Source organism: Lepisma saccharinum, chromosome 16 (genome assembly GCF_977018435.1).
Source record: "Lepisma saccharinum chromosome 16, izLepSacc3.1, whole genome shotgun sequence".
NCBI classification, from domain to species: Eukaryota; Metazoa; Arthropoda; class Insecta; order Zygentoma; family Lepismatidae; genus Lepisma; species Lepisma saccharinum.
In genome coordinates, this window is record NC_139244.1 from 69,776,694 (window position 1) to 69,795,804 (window position 19,111).

Genomic DNA, 19,111 nt, shown 5'->3' on the forward strand with positions numbered 1-19,111 from the left:
ATGAAGCTAAGGGCTCGGGAGGTTCGCTGTGTGGGGAGCCTCACGAACTGCGCGTCAAACTTTCCAAGTTTGTGCCTTTCTCCGCATCCAGCTACGTCCCCTTACCATCTGCCATTGCGGCAAAGAAGGCTGTCCTGAATATTCAGAACAGTGACGCCAAGTGTTTTCTCTGGTCGGTGCTTGCAGCATTACACTCTGTTCACTGGAAAAACCATCCACACCGAGTTAACCACTACCTACCCTACGAGCCAGAACTGGAAGATGCCATTGCTGGGATTGACTATCCGGTGGAGGTCTCGGACATTCGCAAGTTCGAGGCCCGTACACACAACCCTCGGTTGGCCATCAATGTTTATGGCCTCATCGACAAAAAAGTGGTGTACCCTATCCGGGTGAGCGACGTAGAGGACAATGATGCTCGAGAAATCCATCTCCTACTCATCAAGAACAAGGCCCACCACCATTACACCCTCATTCGCTCCCTCTCTCGGCTTGTTTCGAGCCAGCTGAGCAAAGACGAACACCACATAGAAGTTTGTCCCAGGTGCTTGTCTATTTTTGATAATCGAGAACAGCAGGATTACCAGCGCATCAGAGGTCCCAACATCGTTGCCGAGAAGCTCGCTAACCACAAGCTCTACTGCAAAGCCAACGAACCGGGGCTGGCAGACTTGCCCAAACCTGGCACCGTGGAGCGTTTCCACATGCACGGCGCCATGGTAGAGCACCCTGCTATCATCATCGCGGATTTCGAGGCCTTCCTCAAACCCCTGTCCACTTGCGATCCCGATCCCGAAGTTTCCTCCACTACCCCTTACCAACTCCACGAGGCATCCAGTTTCGCATACGTTGTGGTACGACGAGACCAACACATCGCCCCCGAGCCCTACGTGTACCGTGGTCTCGACGCAGCCAAACACTTCCTCGAGAGGATGGTTGTCGAGGCTATCGAGATAGGGAAGGTGCTGTTGACCCCCAAGTCTATGCTCCCACTGTCCCCCGACGATCAACATAGACACGACGAGGCCATCGCTTGCCCTGTCTGCGTCGAGGAGTACACCGCCAACAACTGTAAAGTCCGACACCACGATCACTTTAACGGTAGGTATGTTGGTTCTTGGTGCAACGACTGCAACCGCTTGGCTCGGGACCCGCGCTTCATCCCTGTGTTTTTTCACAATGGCTCGGGGTACGACTTTCACCACCTGATCAAGCATCTTGGGTACGACAACGAGCGAATCAACGTCCTGGCGCAGAACGAGGAGCATTACATCAGTGTAAGCAAATGGGTTCGAATCCCAGAATCCGACTCTACCGTCGAACTTCGCTTCCTCGACTCCCTGAGGTTCCTCCCGGCCAGCCTCGATGCTCTCGCGGGGAAGCTTAGCGACGAGAAAATGCTCATCACCTCTGCGAATTTTCCGAACTTGGACGCCAGTCTCTTCAGGCGTAAGGGGGTCTACCCCTACGAATACGTCACCGACTCTACCAAGTTTGCGGAGACGTCGCTTCCTCCTCGAGCAAACTTCTATAGCAAACTGCGAGGCTCGGGCATCTCTGAGGATGACTATAACCATGCTCAGTCCATGTGGCGCGAGCTGGATTGCCAAAATCTCGGAGACTACCACGACGCCTACCTCAGACTTGATGTGACGCTCCTCGCCGACGTGATCCAGGCGTTTCGTGCAACTGCGAAGACCATCTACCACCTGGATCCCGCCTACTTCTATAGTCTCCCCGGACTGGCATGGTCGGCCATGTTTCTGGTGACGAAAATTGAGCTGGAGCTTCTTTCGGACGTAGACATGATGCTGTTTGTGGAACGTGCCGTGCGGGGTGGAATGGTCCAGGTGTCGCAGCGACACTCGCATGCCAACAACCATCACATGGCTACTGGTTACGACCCCTCACAACCGTCCAGCTACATCATGTACACGGACGTTAATAACCTCTACGGACACTCCATGATTCAGCCACTCCCTTTTAGAGGTTTCGAGTGGGCTGATCCCTCCAACTTCGACGTTGAAGGTTTCAACGATGAGGAATGCGGATTTTTTGCCGAGGTGGACCTCGAGTTCTCCGAGAAGCTGCAGGATTTGTTCTGCGATCTTCCCCCTGCACCCGAGTTCAAGTGTCCACCCGATTCCAACCAGAAGAAGCTCGTCATGGACTTCGAGCCCAAAGAGCGTTATGTCCTGCACTACCAAAACCTCCGGTGGTTGATGAAGCAAGGGGTTACCGTCCGCACAGTACATCAAGTTTTGATGTTCGAGCATTCTCAATGGTTGAGGTCATACATCGAGCTCAACACCAAACATCGTACAGTCGCCACTTCTGATTTCGATCGCGATTTCTTCAAGTTAATGAACAATGCGGTGTTTGGGAAAACTATGGAGAATGTGCGAAATCATGTAGATGTGAGGCTAATATCAAACAAAGTACAATGTCGCAGGCTCGTAGCAAACCCGTTATTTAAATCGAGGACTATTTATAATGAGCAGCTTGCTCTAGTGCATATGAGGAAGAACAAGGTGATGCTCAACAAGCCAATTTATGTTGGTGCCTCAGTATTAGACCTGAGCAAACTGCACATGTTTCAAATATATTATGGGATACTACGCCGGCACTATAACGACAATATCAACCTACTCTACACGGACACAGATAGTTTGATGTACCACGTCCACTCACCCGATGCGTACAGGGATATAGCCACGGTACCAGCTTTTGTGAACCTTTTTGACACGTCAGGCTATCCCCAGCCAAACCGATACAAAATCCCGACTTCCAACAAGAAGAAGCCTGGCAAACTCAAAGACGAGAAGAACGGTGATATAATTCTCGAGTTTGCAGGTCTTCGCGCCAAGGCCTATACCATCAAAGCTGAGGGCGGCGTTACCAAGAAGGCCAAGGGTGTTGGCAGACAGGTGGTTCGGGAGCATCTCACATTCGAGGACTTCGTGGATTGCCTCAAAACCAGGTCGTCGGTTCTAAGAGCAGAACAGCGCATCCAGAGCGTCGACCATGTGTTGACCACCAACCAGGTGAGAAAGGTTGCCCTGGACGCACGCGACGACAAGAGGTGCGTTCTTCAATGTGGAATCCACACACTGCCGTGGGGGCACTATCGCTTAGCAGAAAGCAAAACCTGCAACATATGCCCATCTTCAACAGAAGATTCATAAAACAAAACAAAAAAAGAAAACAAAAAAAAAATATTTTGTTAGTCATTACAAAAAAAAAAACACTGACTGTCATTACAAAAAAACTTTGACCGTATTTTAAATAACCAGCATACCTATGAATCTCTTTGGTTTCCGAAAACAAACCAACATGGAGACTGTACACCACACGACGACAGATCATGAATTTCTACCTTCCATGTTAACTAAACTCAACGGTCTACTGATTGTTCACCTTAACAGCATTTGGACGAAATTGGATGACGATGTGGGCAAGATGTTTTACGTCTTCAACAACAATTTACATTTCTACGAAATTCCGATCGATGGAAAACTTCAAATCGCCGTGAATCCGGAAAACGTAGGTGAAATCAAAATATCTACCGGCAAAAACATTTTTCGAATCAAGCATGACAAAATGCTTTCTAACATTACGTACGATGTTTCCGCAGGAGATTGTTTATACGTGGAACTCCTAGGAGATTACGACAAACTTATTCCTCTCTTCGTAGAATTACGAATCGTCTATCCTATTATAAATAACCGTTAACCAAAATGCCTAACGATATTTTCGGCAACACCAAGCGTGTAGACCACGCAGAAGAGATTCTCATGTTGGACGTCCGAATTAAAAAGTTGAGGAGCGATTTGATCGCTTTGCAGGAGACCTTAAACAAAAGTTTAGAGTCGGAGATCGCTACGCTCCAAACGCAATGTCTCGACCCCATTCTGAAAATCGATTCCGAACTGAAAACGCTCATAAAAAATTATGTCGACGTACCTTCTTACGACAACGTTCAAAATATACAGTTGAGCGTGGATAAACTTCAAAATGATTTGGCCAAATTACAACAATTTCAATCGAAAAATGAAGATTTGGAAAAATTGAAACTCGAAATCGAAGAACGAACTTCGGCAATCGAAAAGAATTTCTCTGAACTTCAAACCGTCGTGAAAGATATTGATGTAGAACGCTTGCACGTTGTTGTTTCCAAATTACAAGAAGAATTCGCCAGCACGTTGGAAGAAATTAAATCCAAGTTACAGACTTTGGAAGATACCATGACCAACCTACCATCGTCAGACGAACTGCAGGTCATCGGCAAAAGCGTCGCGAACATAAAAATTCAATTGGAGGCTTATCAAGATTTCGAACACATTCAAACCACCATCGCTACGCTTCAGGCATCTCTGGAGTTGATCAACGAAGAAATTAAAAATATTCACGCTGAAGCGAGTGCGTTGACGAGCATACAAGACACGTTGAGCACGGTTCAGCAGAAGATCGAATATTTAGAAAATTTGAACGTCGAATCGAACCTTGCTCATTTTCATCACGTACTGGACAACATACAGGGTGACTTGGAATCGTTACGGACGAGCGTACCTTCGAGCGAAGATTTGGAAAAATTGAAAACGGCGGTGACGGCACTATCCGATTCGAGCGACATCAAAAGTTCGTTGAGCGATCTCGAGAGTAGGGTTGCCAATCTCCCCACCTCCAAAGAATTGCACGCTTTGAAAAGAAGCATATCACGTATGCTGAAACGACTGGAAACGGAAACGGCGAACGTGGAACAGATTCGAGACGAACTTGCTTCGCTGGTGTCGACGCTGCCCACTTCGCAGAGCGTCGCCGACCTTCACACGCAGTTTACCGAGATGCGAAGCATCGTGAACGATCTTACCGAGAAAAGTTCGAAATTGAATCAAGTCGAGAACCTTCAGAGTATCGTCGTCAACATCAGAGATCAAGTTGGAGTGTTGGAATCCACGCAGGAATCGACGCTGGCCTCTTTCGGTGCCAAGTTACAAGAACTCAACGAAAACTACAAGCAGTTGAACGTGGAAGTGAAAATCAAACCGTCATTTTCTACAGTAACGGATACCATCGTCGAACATTTGTTGCCCGTACAAAATACACTGGGACAGCTTCACAGCAACCTCGTTAGCGTCGATACTAAATTCGCTAAACTGCATTCTCTGCAAGCCATCGAAATCAACAGCGTACCCAATCAACAGAGAATCTCCACGTTCGTCGAAGGTAACAAACTGTACATGTTACATCCTTATCATCCGTACTACAAGTTTCTCCTCGATGGTACAATTCAGATAAACGAATTTTCATACTGGTCTCACGGCAGAAAAGCTAGCGTTCCCACCATGACCTTGATATCGAATCGTGGTGTTCAGAAAGCAGGAAACATTCCTCTGGCACGTTGGAACGAAACGCGCAACATATATGAAATACACGAAGACGAAGATCTCACCGTTTTTGACGTGAGTGCCGGCGATAAGCTGATCATTCAAAACACGAGCGAAGTGCCACCCTCTTTGAATCCCATCACACTGGTGCTTCTCTTCAAACGTAATCTCTAAAAAATGTCTAGGCAAGCCATCGTCCAAGAATTGCATAAACTTGCACGCCGCAACTACGAACGTTTGGCGGTGGTAACCAAGGGCATCGACGACCTCTGGCAAAGTGACCTCGTGGAGATGAGTAGCGGCAATCTAAAAAATGTACATAAATTGAACAAGGGCAACAAGTACCTCCTCACCGTCATAGACACGTTTTCGAAATTCGCATGGGCTCTACCTTTGAAGGCCAAAACAGGAACGTGCGTCACGGAAGCATTCAAGACAATTTTTCACGAAAACGACAGACGACCACGGTTTTTGCAAACAGACAACGGTAAAGAATTTTACAATGCCGTATTCCAAAAGTTTATTCGGAAACACGACATTCGACATTATTCAACCTTCAGTCACATCAAAGCCAGCATTGTGGAAAGATTTAATCGAACCTTGAAAACACACATGTGGAAACGATTCACGCTTCGAGGAAATTACAAATGGGTCGACATACTGCCGGAACTCGTCGACACCTATAATAATACGGTACACAGAACGATAGGCATGAAGCCAGCTGACGTTACGAAATCTGACGAGCAGCATTTAATTTCTACAGTTTACTGTCCAAAGTACACTCCCACGACTACCAAGAAATCAAAATTCAAAATTGGAGACCAGGTGAGGATCAGCAAATTCAAACGCACCTTCGAGAAGGGGTTCACAAAAAATTGGAGCACGGAACTTTTTACGGTGGTTCGAGTTTTACCCGGAAACCGACACACGTATATAATAAAAGATAGTAGCGGCGAGATTTTGAAAGGAAGATTTTACGAAGAGGAACTCTCTAAAACAAAACATCCCGACACGTACCTCATCGAGAAAGTATTGCGTAGAAAAGGCGACAAACTGTTTGTCAAATGGCTGGGACTTCCGGAAAAAAGTTGGATCAACGCGAACGAAGTGATCTTGTAAGTACGTGGAACGTGGTGAAACGTCTACCGGATTCGGAAAGTCAAACGAGAAAAAAGAACGGTGAGTTGCTTCCCGACAGCATCCGCTGTCTGATCGTAGGTCCTTCGGGGTGTGGGAAAACAACACTGCTCGTGGACAATTTTCTCCTCGCACCGAATTGGTTAGATTGGAAGAACAGGCACCTCTACGTATTTTCGAAAAGTCTCGAACAAGCGAAATACAAGCAACTGATGAAACTGTACGATGGTCTGGACATTGCAACGTTCGCTTCGGAAATAAAGCCACTCGACGATTGTCGTGAAAATTCAGTCGTTGTGTTCGACGATGTCATCCTGGAAAATCAAAATGAAATTCGCAATTTTTTCACGCAAGGTCGTCACAAAGGAATAGATTGCTTCTTCCTAGCTCAAACGTTTTCCAAAATTCCAAAACAGTTAGTACGCGACAACGCTAATTTCATATGTTTGTTTCGTCAAGATCACACCAACCTCAAGCACGCGTACGATGACTACGTAGGCGGAGACATGAACTACAATCAATTTTCGGAACGCTGCTGCTCCCACTGTTGGAACAGTGACGATTTCGGATTCGCGACGATCGACATGACGAGAAAACCCAACGACGGAAAATACAGAAACAAAATCAACGACTTTCTAAACGTTGCAACGTTGTGAGAAACAACGTGTATAAATAACGCTATGACGAAACGAAAAATCGAAGACGAAAATCTCAAGTTGCGAAACTACCTCGCGAAACGTTTCAAAGGTTGGAAATCCGAGAATCGCGGATTCTACGAAGAGAAGAAACGTCAAGATCAACCTGTGATCGACGCCATCAGCGATCTAGGTAAAGAAATTAAAGGCGTCACGGAACAAAATAAAAATTTGATCAACGAACTCGTACCACTTGCAGCTAAAAGTTACACCGTACCCACGCCTATTTCGAGCATTCCTTCGACGCCGTTCGAACTAAGGGACGTACCGGCACGACGTCGAGCCATAGGTAGCACGCCGTCGTCTTTGGATAAGATTGAGTTAGGACCTTTGGCACGAGACTACCTGAGCACGGGAAAATTCGACAAGGATGAAGTGTTCGGATTGTATCCGAGCATGGAGAGCAACGAAGGCGGCGGTGTGGTTTGGAAGATTGGAAAATCGAAGGTGACCTTCGAAGGCAACGACATTAAAGTTAATTTAGGCGAGAAGGATAGTTGGAACAGGTATCCGGGTACGGTGGGACTGTGGGAACTCGTTGCCAAAAAGCAGCCGAAAGATTACACTGACGAAGATTACCAGAGTTACAAGGAAATTTTGATCATGACGGATGCCTTATACCAGAACAACGACGCCTCGCAGAATAGGGTGAAATCGAGCAGCGGCGAGAAGTATAGAAATCTCATCAAACCGATTTGGAACCAGGTGAAAACAGGCAGCGGCGTCAAACTCTACAACACCCGGCCCAAAGAGTTTGTGTGGGTGGACGACGTGCGCAAGCTCATAGACCGATTGTTGGTTATTGCAGGAGAGGAGAATGCAGGCAATCGTAATTTCTACAACGAGAAGGTAGGAATTGTGGACATGATCAGCACAAAACTTTCCAACTTCATCGTGAACAACGACAAGGGCATAGGTTACCTCATTAAAATTATCAACACGCTGCCTCCGAGATTCTGGAACGTGGCCGAAGGAAAGGGACTCGTGAACGACATCATCAACAAGTTACCTTTCGAGATGCATTTACCCGGCTACCAGTTCTGCGGACCGGGTACCAAACTCGAGAAAAGATTGGAGAGAGGAGACAAGGGTGTGAATCCGTTGGACGCCGCATGCAAAGATCACGACATCGCCTACAACACCACTCGCACCGATCTGGATGCACGTCATGAAGCAGACAGAAAGTTAGAGCACGCAGCTTTCGAAAGATTCGTTAGCAGAGACGCTTCGCTGGGAGAAAGAGTTGCAGCACTGGGCACCACCATCGCCATGAACACGAAACAAAAATTTGGATGGGGTGTATAAATAAATAACATACAGTAAAAAAGAAATAATAACAACATGTCTTGCATAACCGATTTGCCGCACGAACTGCTATGTAAAATATTCAAACACGCTTGCGAGGATGTAGGGAAACTTTTACACGTAGCAAGAACAACTCCGAAATTTCGTGTCCCTTGTGAAATGCTTATCAAGGGCCATCTTCGGGAGATCAGTGGAATGAGGAGCGGTGATCTTGACACTCTTCTTTCGGTTGCGGGGGAAAAATTAAACGATAGGTTAGACGAACTGCACGAGGCGAGGCAGGGGAGAAGACGATATACTGATGATTGGTGTAAGTCCAAACAGGAAACTGAAGAAATCATCACGCACATCATTGCGTTTTCCGAAGCACGAACTTTCTTCCTCTAACGCACACACACAAAAAAAATCTTCGATACAAATCGTGAAAAAAAATATATATATAAATAACACACATCGTGAAAAAAATCTTCGGTATATATAAATAACACACATCGTGAAAAAAAACTAAATTTCTCTAACACACACACTGAAAATTTCTCTTCGATATGACAACTGAAAAAATGAGTGACCTCCAAGCATTAAAACAAATACTAAATTTGTCAGTAGAGTATGTAAAAATTCGGGAATTGGAAGTGGACAAACCTTACACGATAACTTCCGGTTCAATTGTTTCTACCCAGTATGGTCCCAAGGCGCGTCTGTTGCTCAACGCACAATACAGTCTATTTTTACCAGATCGATACGCTGACATGTTATCCAACGAGAAGCTAGCTATTTTAATCGAGAACAAAACTCGAATCGTGTACAAGGGTACAAAAGAACTTCTTGGTAAAAAAACAAAGCACGTAATAGAATTTGTGTAACGACTCTGCGGGAAGTATATCCTTGAAAAAAATTACACGGAACAAAAAAATCTCAGAATATTTATATATAAATAACATACCAAAAAAAATTACACAAAACAAAAAAATCTCAAAACATATATATAAATAACATATCGTGAAAATAACATATAGAGCATCAACATGAAGCCCAAAGGTGTCGTGTACCAGATACCATACTCCAATCTGAAAAATCTAGGTGCCCTCGATGGGTTACTCACCAAGAAACAACGTGAGAAGAAACGTTCTTGCTTGACGAAAGGACACGGAATGAAATTACTTCTCAGCACACCTCAATTGAAACGCTTGCAGCGTTCGCGGAAACAGCAAAAGATCGGAGGTTTCATATTCAGCATCCCGGCCATCCTGGCAGCATTGGGGGCCGTTGGAAGTTTGGCCGGCGGTAGCGCCGCCATCGCGAAAACCGTCATCGACTCGAAGAAAAACAAGGCGGAATTGGAAGAACAGAAACGTCACAACCTGGCTATGGAGAAGAAGGGGAAAGGTATAACCAAAAAACAAAAAAGCAACCTCGATGCTTTGAAGAAATATAAAAAAAAGAAGAAGCCCTGTCCAACTTCGATATTGAATCTCTGATCGAACCGTTGGGAATAAAGAACTTCAGGGGTGTTTTCATGTCCGATTCTCTACCCTCTGCTGTGAAGAAAAAAGAGTATGGCGTGGTCAACCTGGACAGTTACAAAAATCCTGGTACACATTGGATATGCTACCTCAAAATTGACGATGACAAAGCATTTGTTTTCGATTCGTTTGGTGGCACACCACCTGCCAGGTTGGTGAAGTATCTCAGTGTTGCCAACCTCTACTACAATGACAAACGCATCCAGGGTTTCACCGATGTTAACTGCGGCCACCTATGCCTTTCCGTTCTCGCATACATGTCTAAAATAAATAACCTGTCGGTGGAACATTTTCAGAAAGCATTGTGGAATCTTAAATACGATGGGCGTGTTCCATCTCACGAGCGAATCTTCGATCTTGAAACTCACGCTGCACGACGACATCGTCTATCCTAAATCCGTAGCTCTGCGTGCATTCTACAGCATGTACCTCATACCTAACGTCACGCAGCACAACAACAAAATTAGCGTCGGAAACGAACACATCATCGTCACGCCAGGCCAATACAATCTTTCCACTTTGCAAGCTCAATTACCCAAAGGCACGTACTTTTCTCAAAATTCGGTCACGCACAGAGTGGAAATCCTATCGGCGACGGAGACCGTGGACCTGGGCACCATGGGAGAACTTTTAGGTTCGAGAACGACACCAAACTCGAAGCTGGCATCAAACATACGGCAACCAACATTCCTAAATTTCTAGCCATAGAAACTCTAAACGTTCACTGCAACGTGGCGGAAGGCATGATCACGAAATCCTCGGACGGATTGTTAGGAAGTCACAAGCAGACAGGAATCATAGCCACATTCAAACCTAGTTCCGAATTCATGGAACCGATCATCTACACACCCTCTTCGCCGATCTATTTTCCAGTATGTCGCAATCGCATAGACGACATAGAGTTGGTGGTGACAAACGAGAAAGGAGAGGTGGTGGATTTCGCAGGTGCAACAACCACTGCCATCGTGGAGATCAACGTATAATAAATAACACGCATAGTAAAAATGGAGCAAATCGAAAGTTACGAATTGCAATCTTTCCCTCCCAACCGTCGCACGTTCGCCAATCTCAACGAAGCGAACAGGGAGATCGAATACGACGTGGACGTAGGCGACGGGTTTGTTCATCCTCACAGAGCGGACCTCTATCTTCAATTCGACGTGGTGAAGAAGGAAAGCGGAGACGCGTTTCCGCCCAATGCAAATTTGATACTCGTGGACAACTTCGTGCCTCACCTGTTCTCGCAGGTGGAGGTGAGGAAACACAACACCGTCATCGACAGAATAGATTATCCAGGCATCACGTCGACGGCAGTGGGAACATTGAAATTATCCAAAACTGACGCAGCATACTACCAGGCGGGAGGATTCGAAGCGGGGACCAAAATATCGACTAGAAGTCACACGGTGCTTTTTCCCATGCGTCTGCTGCCGGGATTCTTCTCGGACTACAAAGAAATCATGTGGAAGGGGGGATTGCGCGTCACGTTTCGAAGAGCAGCCAACGACAACAACGCACTGATGCGATACACCAACTTGAACGCTGACGGCACGCCGATAGCCAACACATTACCCGAAGCGGCCAAGTGCGTCATACGGAGCATGGAATTGAGAATGCCGATCGTGGAATACGAGACGAACTACGCCCTCAAGTACAAAGCAGAGATCTTGAAGAATCCGCAGGTGCCGATTCACTTTCACGGTTACCAGTGCGTGCAGAAGATGGCATCGGGAAGTCACATGGAATTCGACGTGACAACTCAGTTCAACAACATACAGTTCGACATGCCAGATTTCGTCGTAGTGTTCTTTCAAACCGGGCGCGATAACAACCAGGAAAAAAATTCCAGCAAGTTCGATGACTGTAAGATCAAGAACGTTTATCTCAAAAATGGACGCAACGAAGTGTTCCCGCGCGAAAATTACAACCTCGACATGACCAAAGACGATTATCTCAAACTTTACGAAGCTTACACCTCTTTCAAACGCGTGACCGAGGGAAGCATGGACATGTACTACACGCCCAGTGAATTCAAAACCCGCAGGCCGATGTTCGTCATCAACACATCTAAGAGAAAGCAGGTGGTGGTCAACGATCGAACCAACATCAAGGTCGTCTGCGAGTTCCACGAAGCCTTGCCCGAGGACACCGTGTGCAGCGTCATCCTGATTGCAGAGAAGTCCTTCGTCCACGACGTGAAGAACGAGAGGGTCACAGAGCAGTTTTAACATGTTTAACATCTTTTTTCTTGCACAAATAATAAGAGGCGCCAGCGCGTGCACGTGTGTGTGTGTGTGGCACATCGTTCCCGAGAGAGGTTTACAAAAGTCACGATATACAAACATTAGTGTCCCCGGGACTTGGAAGATTACGATAAAGTGCATTCGTACTTCAAAAATGAGAAAATGCATTATTTACTCATCACGCTGTGCCAGCACAACGAATAAATACGCGAAACGTAATCTACCGATAGGCGCGCGCGCGCGTGTGTGGCACATCGTTCCCGAGAGAGGTTTACAAAAGCCGTGTCCGGATTGGCAAGCGCTCCATCCCGTTCTCCCCCGTTGCTCTCGCGTGCACTCGAAGTCGCGTCCAAGTCGTCCGAATCTGCATGTCCCCTTGTAGTACGCCTGTCACTTTTCCCGCCAGGTGTCAGCCCGAACTTCACCCGGATGGAACAGCGCTCTAGGTGACATCTGCTGCTGATTCGGACGCAACCCCGGCCACTTCTATTAGTCAGTGTTGCCCATTCGTAGGTTAGCTTCGCCTGTAAAATATCACATGATGAAATATTCTTCAGGTAAGTTGGCAACATTGAACCGCAATTGATGTTACCAGTGTTGTCAACTTCTATTTGTAGGTTAGCTTCGCCTGTAAAATATCACATGGTGAAATATTCTTCAGGTGAGTTGGCAACATTGAATCGCAATTGATGTTACCAGTGTTGTCAACTTCTATTTGTAGGTTAGCTTCGCCTGTAAAATATCACATGGTGAAATATTCTTGAGGTGAGTTGGCAACACTGAACCGCAATTGATGTTGCCAGAGTTGCCAACTCCCATTTGTAGGTTAGCTTCGCCTGTAAAATAACATGTGGTGAAATATTCTTGGGGTGAGTTGGCAACACTGAACCGCAATTGATGGCACTCAACCCGTGCACCTCCACTAGTCAGTGTTGCCAACTCCCATTCGTAGGTTATCTTTGCTTGTAAAATATCATATGGTGAAATATTCTTGGGGTGAGCTGGCAACACTGATCGCCAATTGATGGCGCTCAACTAAGCTGATTACACTAATCAGTATTGCTAACTCTTATTCGTAGGTTAGCTTCGCCTGTAAAATATCACATGGTGAAATATTCTTGAGGTGAGTTGGCAACACTGATCGCCAATTGATGCTGGTGAACCCGGCTACCTCCACTAATCAGTGTTGCCAACTCCCATTTGTAGGTTAGCTTCGCTTGTAAAATATCACATGGTGAAATATTCTTGGGGTGAGTTGGCAACACTGCGAGAAAGCCTCAAGCGTTGCCAGCTCCTTGCTTGAGGTTAGGTTAGACCCAAAAACAAAAACCTTGGTGATTTTTTCAAGTGAGGAGTTAGCAACACTGCGAGCGCCACCGAGCGCCATTTTCGGTTGCAGAACCGGGGACACTGCCCTACTCTGTAGGTTAGCTTCGCCTGTAAAATATCACATGGTAAAATATTCTTGAGGTGAGTTAGCAACACTAAACCGCAATTGATGTTGCCAGTGTTGCCAACTCCCATTTGTAGGTTAGCTTCGCTTGTAAAATATCACATGGTGAAATATTCTTGGGGTGAGCTGGCAACACTGCGAGAAAATAAGGCTCATGCCTTACGAGAGCAAACCGTTAACATGCACCGTAAAAGGCTACGCCTCGCTCGAGCTGGCAACACTGCAAGAAAATGAGGCTCGGTGAGATTCGCAGTATTGCCAGCTTTTTGCTTTAAATTAGGTTAGACCGAGATAAAAACCTTGGTGATTTTTTCGAGTAAGAGGTTGGCAACACTGCGAGCCTCACCGAGCCTCATTTTCGGGCGTTGAACCGGGGCACCTGTACTACTTACGATATCCAGGGGCTTGTATGTACAGTCACCGACAATAAAACTGGAACAAATAGATCCCGAGATACTCGCTTCCCTGCAAGGCGTTATATGTGTTGCCTACCTCTAAGATGGAGGTAGAAGTTGCCGTTGAAAATTTGGTATTAAAATTCACCATTTTTTAAAGTAGAGTTAGGCAATACACATAACGTCTTGCAGGGAAGCAAATATTTCAGAATCTAGGTGTCCCATTTTTATTGTCGGTCACTGTACATCATTGAGTGATTGAATTAGGATACGTTTACGTCGCTTTTCTGCCACTTTCGGTTACTCGCAGCGATATAGTTGAATGGTTATACGATGCGATGGATGAAAGGAAAATCAGAAACACATATGGACGACAGAACAGAGAATTATCCTGGCCGCAGGTCCAGGCGCCAGAGTCTAGTTAGTCTACACCACGGGCCCCAACATTTTAAAAGCATTGGGTGGTTTCAAACACTTAAGCTATAAGTACACAAAAATCTCATAATTGATTGATTGAATTGATGTTTCAAATCCATTTATGCACAGTAAGGCTAATCGGGACTGGACCTACAGTTTAAAGTTGAATCCGAACCACTATGTGCATCCATTTGGTTTTGAACCCAGGATCGCTTGATTACAAGTCGACGACGAAATATTTAATAAAAACTTCCTTCCATGTATTACAATATTAATGGCCACTGACAATGTATGCTAACTTATTTTTTTAAAAAGTCTGTTATTTACTAATTTCAATAACTACTGTACCATGAGCCACGATTACAAATAAAATTAATCATAATAACAACAATGATAACACAACAAATTATTGGGTGGTCTATGGTCCTTCTGTAAGTGGGTGCCACTGGTCTGAACAATGCACTCCAGGGTGTACTACGTGGGAGTGATGGTGACATTTTGGTGACATCCAAAAAGAGCACCCGCATATATCTCCGCTTTTACGTGTTCTCCCTTGTCTCCCAAAAATGATTGATGTGTAAATTCTACTAATCGACAATAATCTTTTTTAAACGGAACGCCAAAATTTTCAACTATTTTATAATTATAGCTTATTTCTTATAACAAAAGTTTAATTTTTTCAGAGTTCATTGAAATGTGTTCAAAATACATCACTTTGTCTACATAACACACCACACATATAAGGTAATTTGGTACAGTGCATAAATGCAACAGTACCTTGCAGTCTTTAAATAAATTTTGAGGTGGATCTATTATGTATTGATATATAAAGTAGATTTTAAGAGTTATGCATACCCTAATATACTCCTCATAAAATGATGACATTTTGGAAAAAACACCTTCGTGAAATTCGACCCTGATTTGATACATAGCATTACCTCCTTCCAAATTAAAATTTTCGAATTGAATTCAATATCGTGGGCCAACAATATGGTGGATCTCCACTTGACAAACACAATTATTCCCTTTAGACTAATCAGTTTCTATGATGTCAAATTGTACCCCACATTGTAACGAGTAAAATAAAACAATCCTTCCTTTTCTCCGTGACGTCCAGTGTCGGTGCAAATATGTCATCGTCTTCTTCTTCTTCTTATGGCGCTACAGTCCACTGATGAACCTTGGCCTCCTCTGTGATTTGTCTCCATCTATCTCTACCTTTCGCCACAACTTTCCAATTTCTATACTGGAGCCTCCGAACATCCTCATCCACTCCATCCACCCATCTTAATTTAGGCCTTCCTCGTTTCCTTTGTCCACCTGGGCTATCCAACATCACTCTCTTTGCAGGGTCACTATCACTCATGCGCATCACATGACCTGCCCATCTTAATCTAGCCGCCTTTATTACACCAATAACTGTTGGTTCTTGATATAAGTCATAGAGCTCCTTATTAAATCGCTTTCTCCATTTTCCATCCTCACATACTGGTCCCAATATTCTTCGTAATATCTTTCTTTCAAAGGTCTCTACCAACTCTTCATCTTTCCTTGAACTGGTCCAAGTTTCCGCAGCATAAGTCAATACAGGTCTTATCAGTGTCTTGTAAAGTATTAACTTAGTTGTTCTGGACAATATGGTGCTCTTAAAATGTCTCTGTAGTCCATAATAGGCCCTATTCGCTGCTATAAGTCGTGCCTTTACTTCCTCCTGTGAATCATTTTCATATGTCACAACAGAACCCAGGTAGATAAAGGCATCCACTCTATCAAAGGTATAATTAGCCATTGTTATGGTTGGTGATTGATTATATCTGTGTGCTTTGCCTGCTGCCATGTACTTAGTCTTCCCTTCATTCACCACCAATCCCATCTTTTTTCCTTCCCTTTCTATGGCCAGAAATGCTTCTTCCACTGCACGTAGAGATCTTCCTACTATGTCCACATCATCTGCATATGCAAGTATCTGGATTGACTTATAATATATGGTACCCCTAATTTGCACCAGAGCTTCCCGTATAACCTTCTCTAACGCAATGTTAAACAACAAACAGGACAGCACATCGCCTTGTCTTAGTCCATTTTCTATTTCAACAGGTTCTGAGAGTTGTCCTCCTACTCTTATCTTACTATTAGAGCCCTCCATAGTTATCCTCACCATTCTTATTAATCCTATTGGAATTCCGAGATCTTTCATTGCCAGATATAGTTGGGTCCTGTTTATACTATCGTATGCAGATTTAAAATCAAGAAATAGATGGTGCGTTCCTATCCCAAACTCCAGCGTTTTCTCCAGTATTTGCCTTAAGGTGAATATCTGGTTAATTGTAGATTTCCCTGGCCTGAACCCACATTGATATGGTCCAATGCACTTTTCTACATATGGTAGTAGTCTTTTATATATAATTCTTGCAAATACTTTATATGCAACGTTCAACAATGTAATTCCACGATAGTTTGCACACTCCATCATGTCCCCTTTCTTGTGGATAGGTACTATGATACCCGTCCTCCATTCACTTGGCATCTGTCCCTTTTTCCAGATTATGTTTATTATTTCCTTCAAGCCTCTAATGACACTCTCGCCTCCATGCTTAAGCAGCTCTGCTTGCAAGTTATCTATACCAGGTGCTTTACTATTTTTCAATATCTTGACTGCCTCCCATACTTCATCTAACTTTGGACTTTCTATGCCCCCTTCTCCTTCCTCTTCTTCATTTAATCCTTCTTCCAGCATACCTGCTACATCTGCACTGCCATTCAATACATCATTAAAATGCCTTCTCCACCTTTCTAAAATTTCATTAGTGTCACTAATTATATCGCCTGTTTCATTTCTACAGACTGTTGTCCTTGGTTTAAAAACATCTTTTGTATTATTTACCAGCTTATACATCTGTCTTACATTCTTCTGCTCATGCAGGCTTTCCAACTGCTTCATCTCTTGCTTCATCCATTCCCTTTTTCTTTTCCTATGGACTCTCTTCTCAATCCTTCTTTTCTCTTGATATTCATCCCTAGCTCTCCTTGTTGCACTTCTTTGCTGCATCCTCTTATATACATCATTCTTTTCTTTGGTTACATTTTGACATTCCTCATCGAACCACGTTTCTTTCTTTACTGGTTTTTGTGTTTCAAGTATTTCCTTTGCTACATTACTGATCCTCAGCTTATATCTATCCCACCTCTCATCTACATTTTCCACTTCTGCCGGTTTCATCCCGACGAATCCCTCTTGTAGTTTACTTCTGTACCTCTCAACCACCGTTGGATTTCTTAACTGCGTGACATTAAATTTAATCAGGCTAGTCGCCTTCATTTTTCGGCTATTAGATATTCTTGCTCTAATCCTTCCCATAATCAAATAATGGTCGGAATCAATATTAGCCCCTCTAAAAGATCTAACATCAATGATATCTGATCTATGTCTACAATCTATTAGCATGTGGTCAATTTGATTGTAAGTTTCTCCATCCGGGGCTCTCCATGTCATTTTATGAATATCCTTGTGCTGGAACAGAGTTGTTGTTATTACTTGATTCCGAGATGCTGCAAACATTATTAGCCTCATACCATTGTTATTTGTTACTTTATGCATACTTTGTTTACCAATTGTTGGTTGATACACGTCTTCAATGCCTATCTGGGCATTGAAGTCTCCAATTACTATTTTTATGTCATTTTTTGGGCAATCATCAAATGCTTTCTCTAACGCATCATAGAAATCTTCTTTTACATCATCTGTGGATACTTCCGTGGGTGCATGTGCATTGATTATACTGTAATTAAAGAACTCTCCTTTAACTCTTAATGTCGATAATCTTGAACTTATAGCTTTAAATCCTATCACTAGATGTTTTAGTTGTTTATGTATTATAAACCCAGTTCCTAGCATATGCAGCCTTTCATCACAGCTATAGAATACAGTTGCTTCTCTCTTTTCCAAAACTCCTTTTCCGATCCAACGTACTTCTTGCAATGCCACTATCGCAGGCTTATAATTATTTAGTTGATCCAGCACCATCCTCAATGCACCTGCCCTATACAAAGATAGCACATTCCAGCTCCCTACATATAGATCCCTTCCCTTTCCATAATTCGCTTGTCCATTGTTCACGCCAGTCCGTCGTCGGTAGATCTGTCCGGCTACATTTCTTTGAGGTCTCGTAACGTGGTTCCTTTTGTGGGATGGGGTTGTCGGCCCCACGCCCAACCCCCATTCTTGGAGGACCAGGATTTGTTTAGGGTTTACTCCCGTAGGGCAGCTGGCTTCACTATGCCTTACGAGTCTGCCCCACCCTTGGTTTTCTGTCAGGGTATCCTTCCCTTAGCCTTTGGGGATCCCTCCCCTCCCTGCAAGGCAGCAGGGGCTGAGCTTAGTTAGTGGCGGCTCTCCTCGCCACATCGCAGGATTTTCATCGGAGCCTTGCAGTATTTACCGAGATGCAGTTGCCACTCCACATCTCGCTGCCTCCTCCAATCCTGCTGCTGCTTGTCCGCGACTGTTTCCAGCTAGCCAACATATCTGCTGGCCGTTCCCCTATCCGCAACCTGGG

The 19,111-nt window shown here is 44.5% G+C and overlaps 1 protein-coding gene across 1 annotated transcript in view; it reads right to left on the minus strand.

The window, feature by feature from the left end:
* The window catches only part of LOC146000622 (uncharacterized), a 30,621-nt gene extending 12,042 nt beyond the window's left edge, over positions 1–18,579 (minus strand). Inside the window, exon 1 of the mRNA XM_083138377.1 lies at positions 17,234–18,579. Within this exon, the coding sequence (XP_082994503.1) occupies positions 17,234–18,579 (1,346 nt within the window). The remainder of the gene's footprint in view (positions 1–17,233) is intronic.
* Positions 18,580–19,111: the final 532 nt, after the last annotated feature.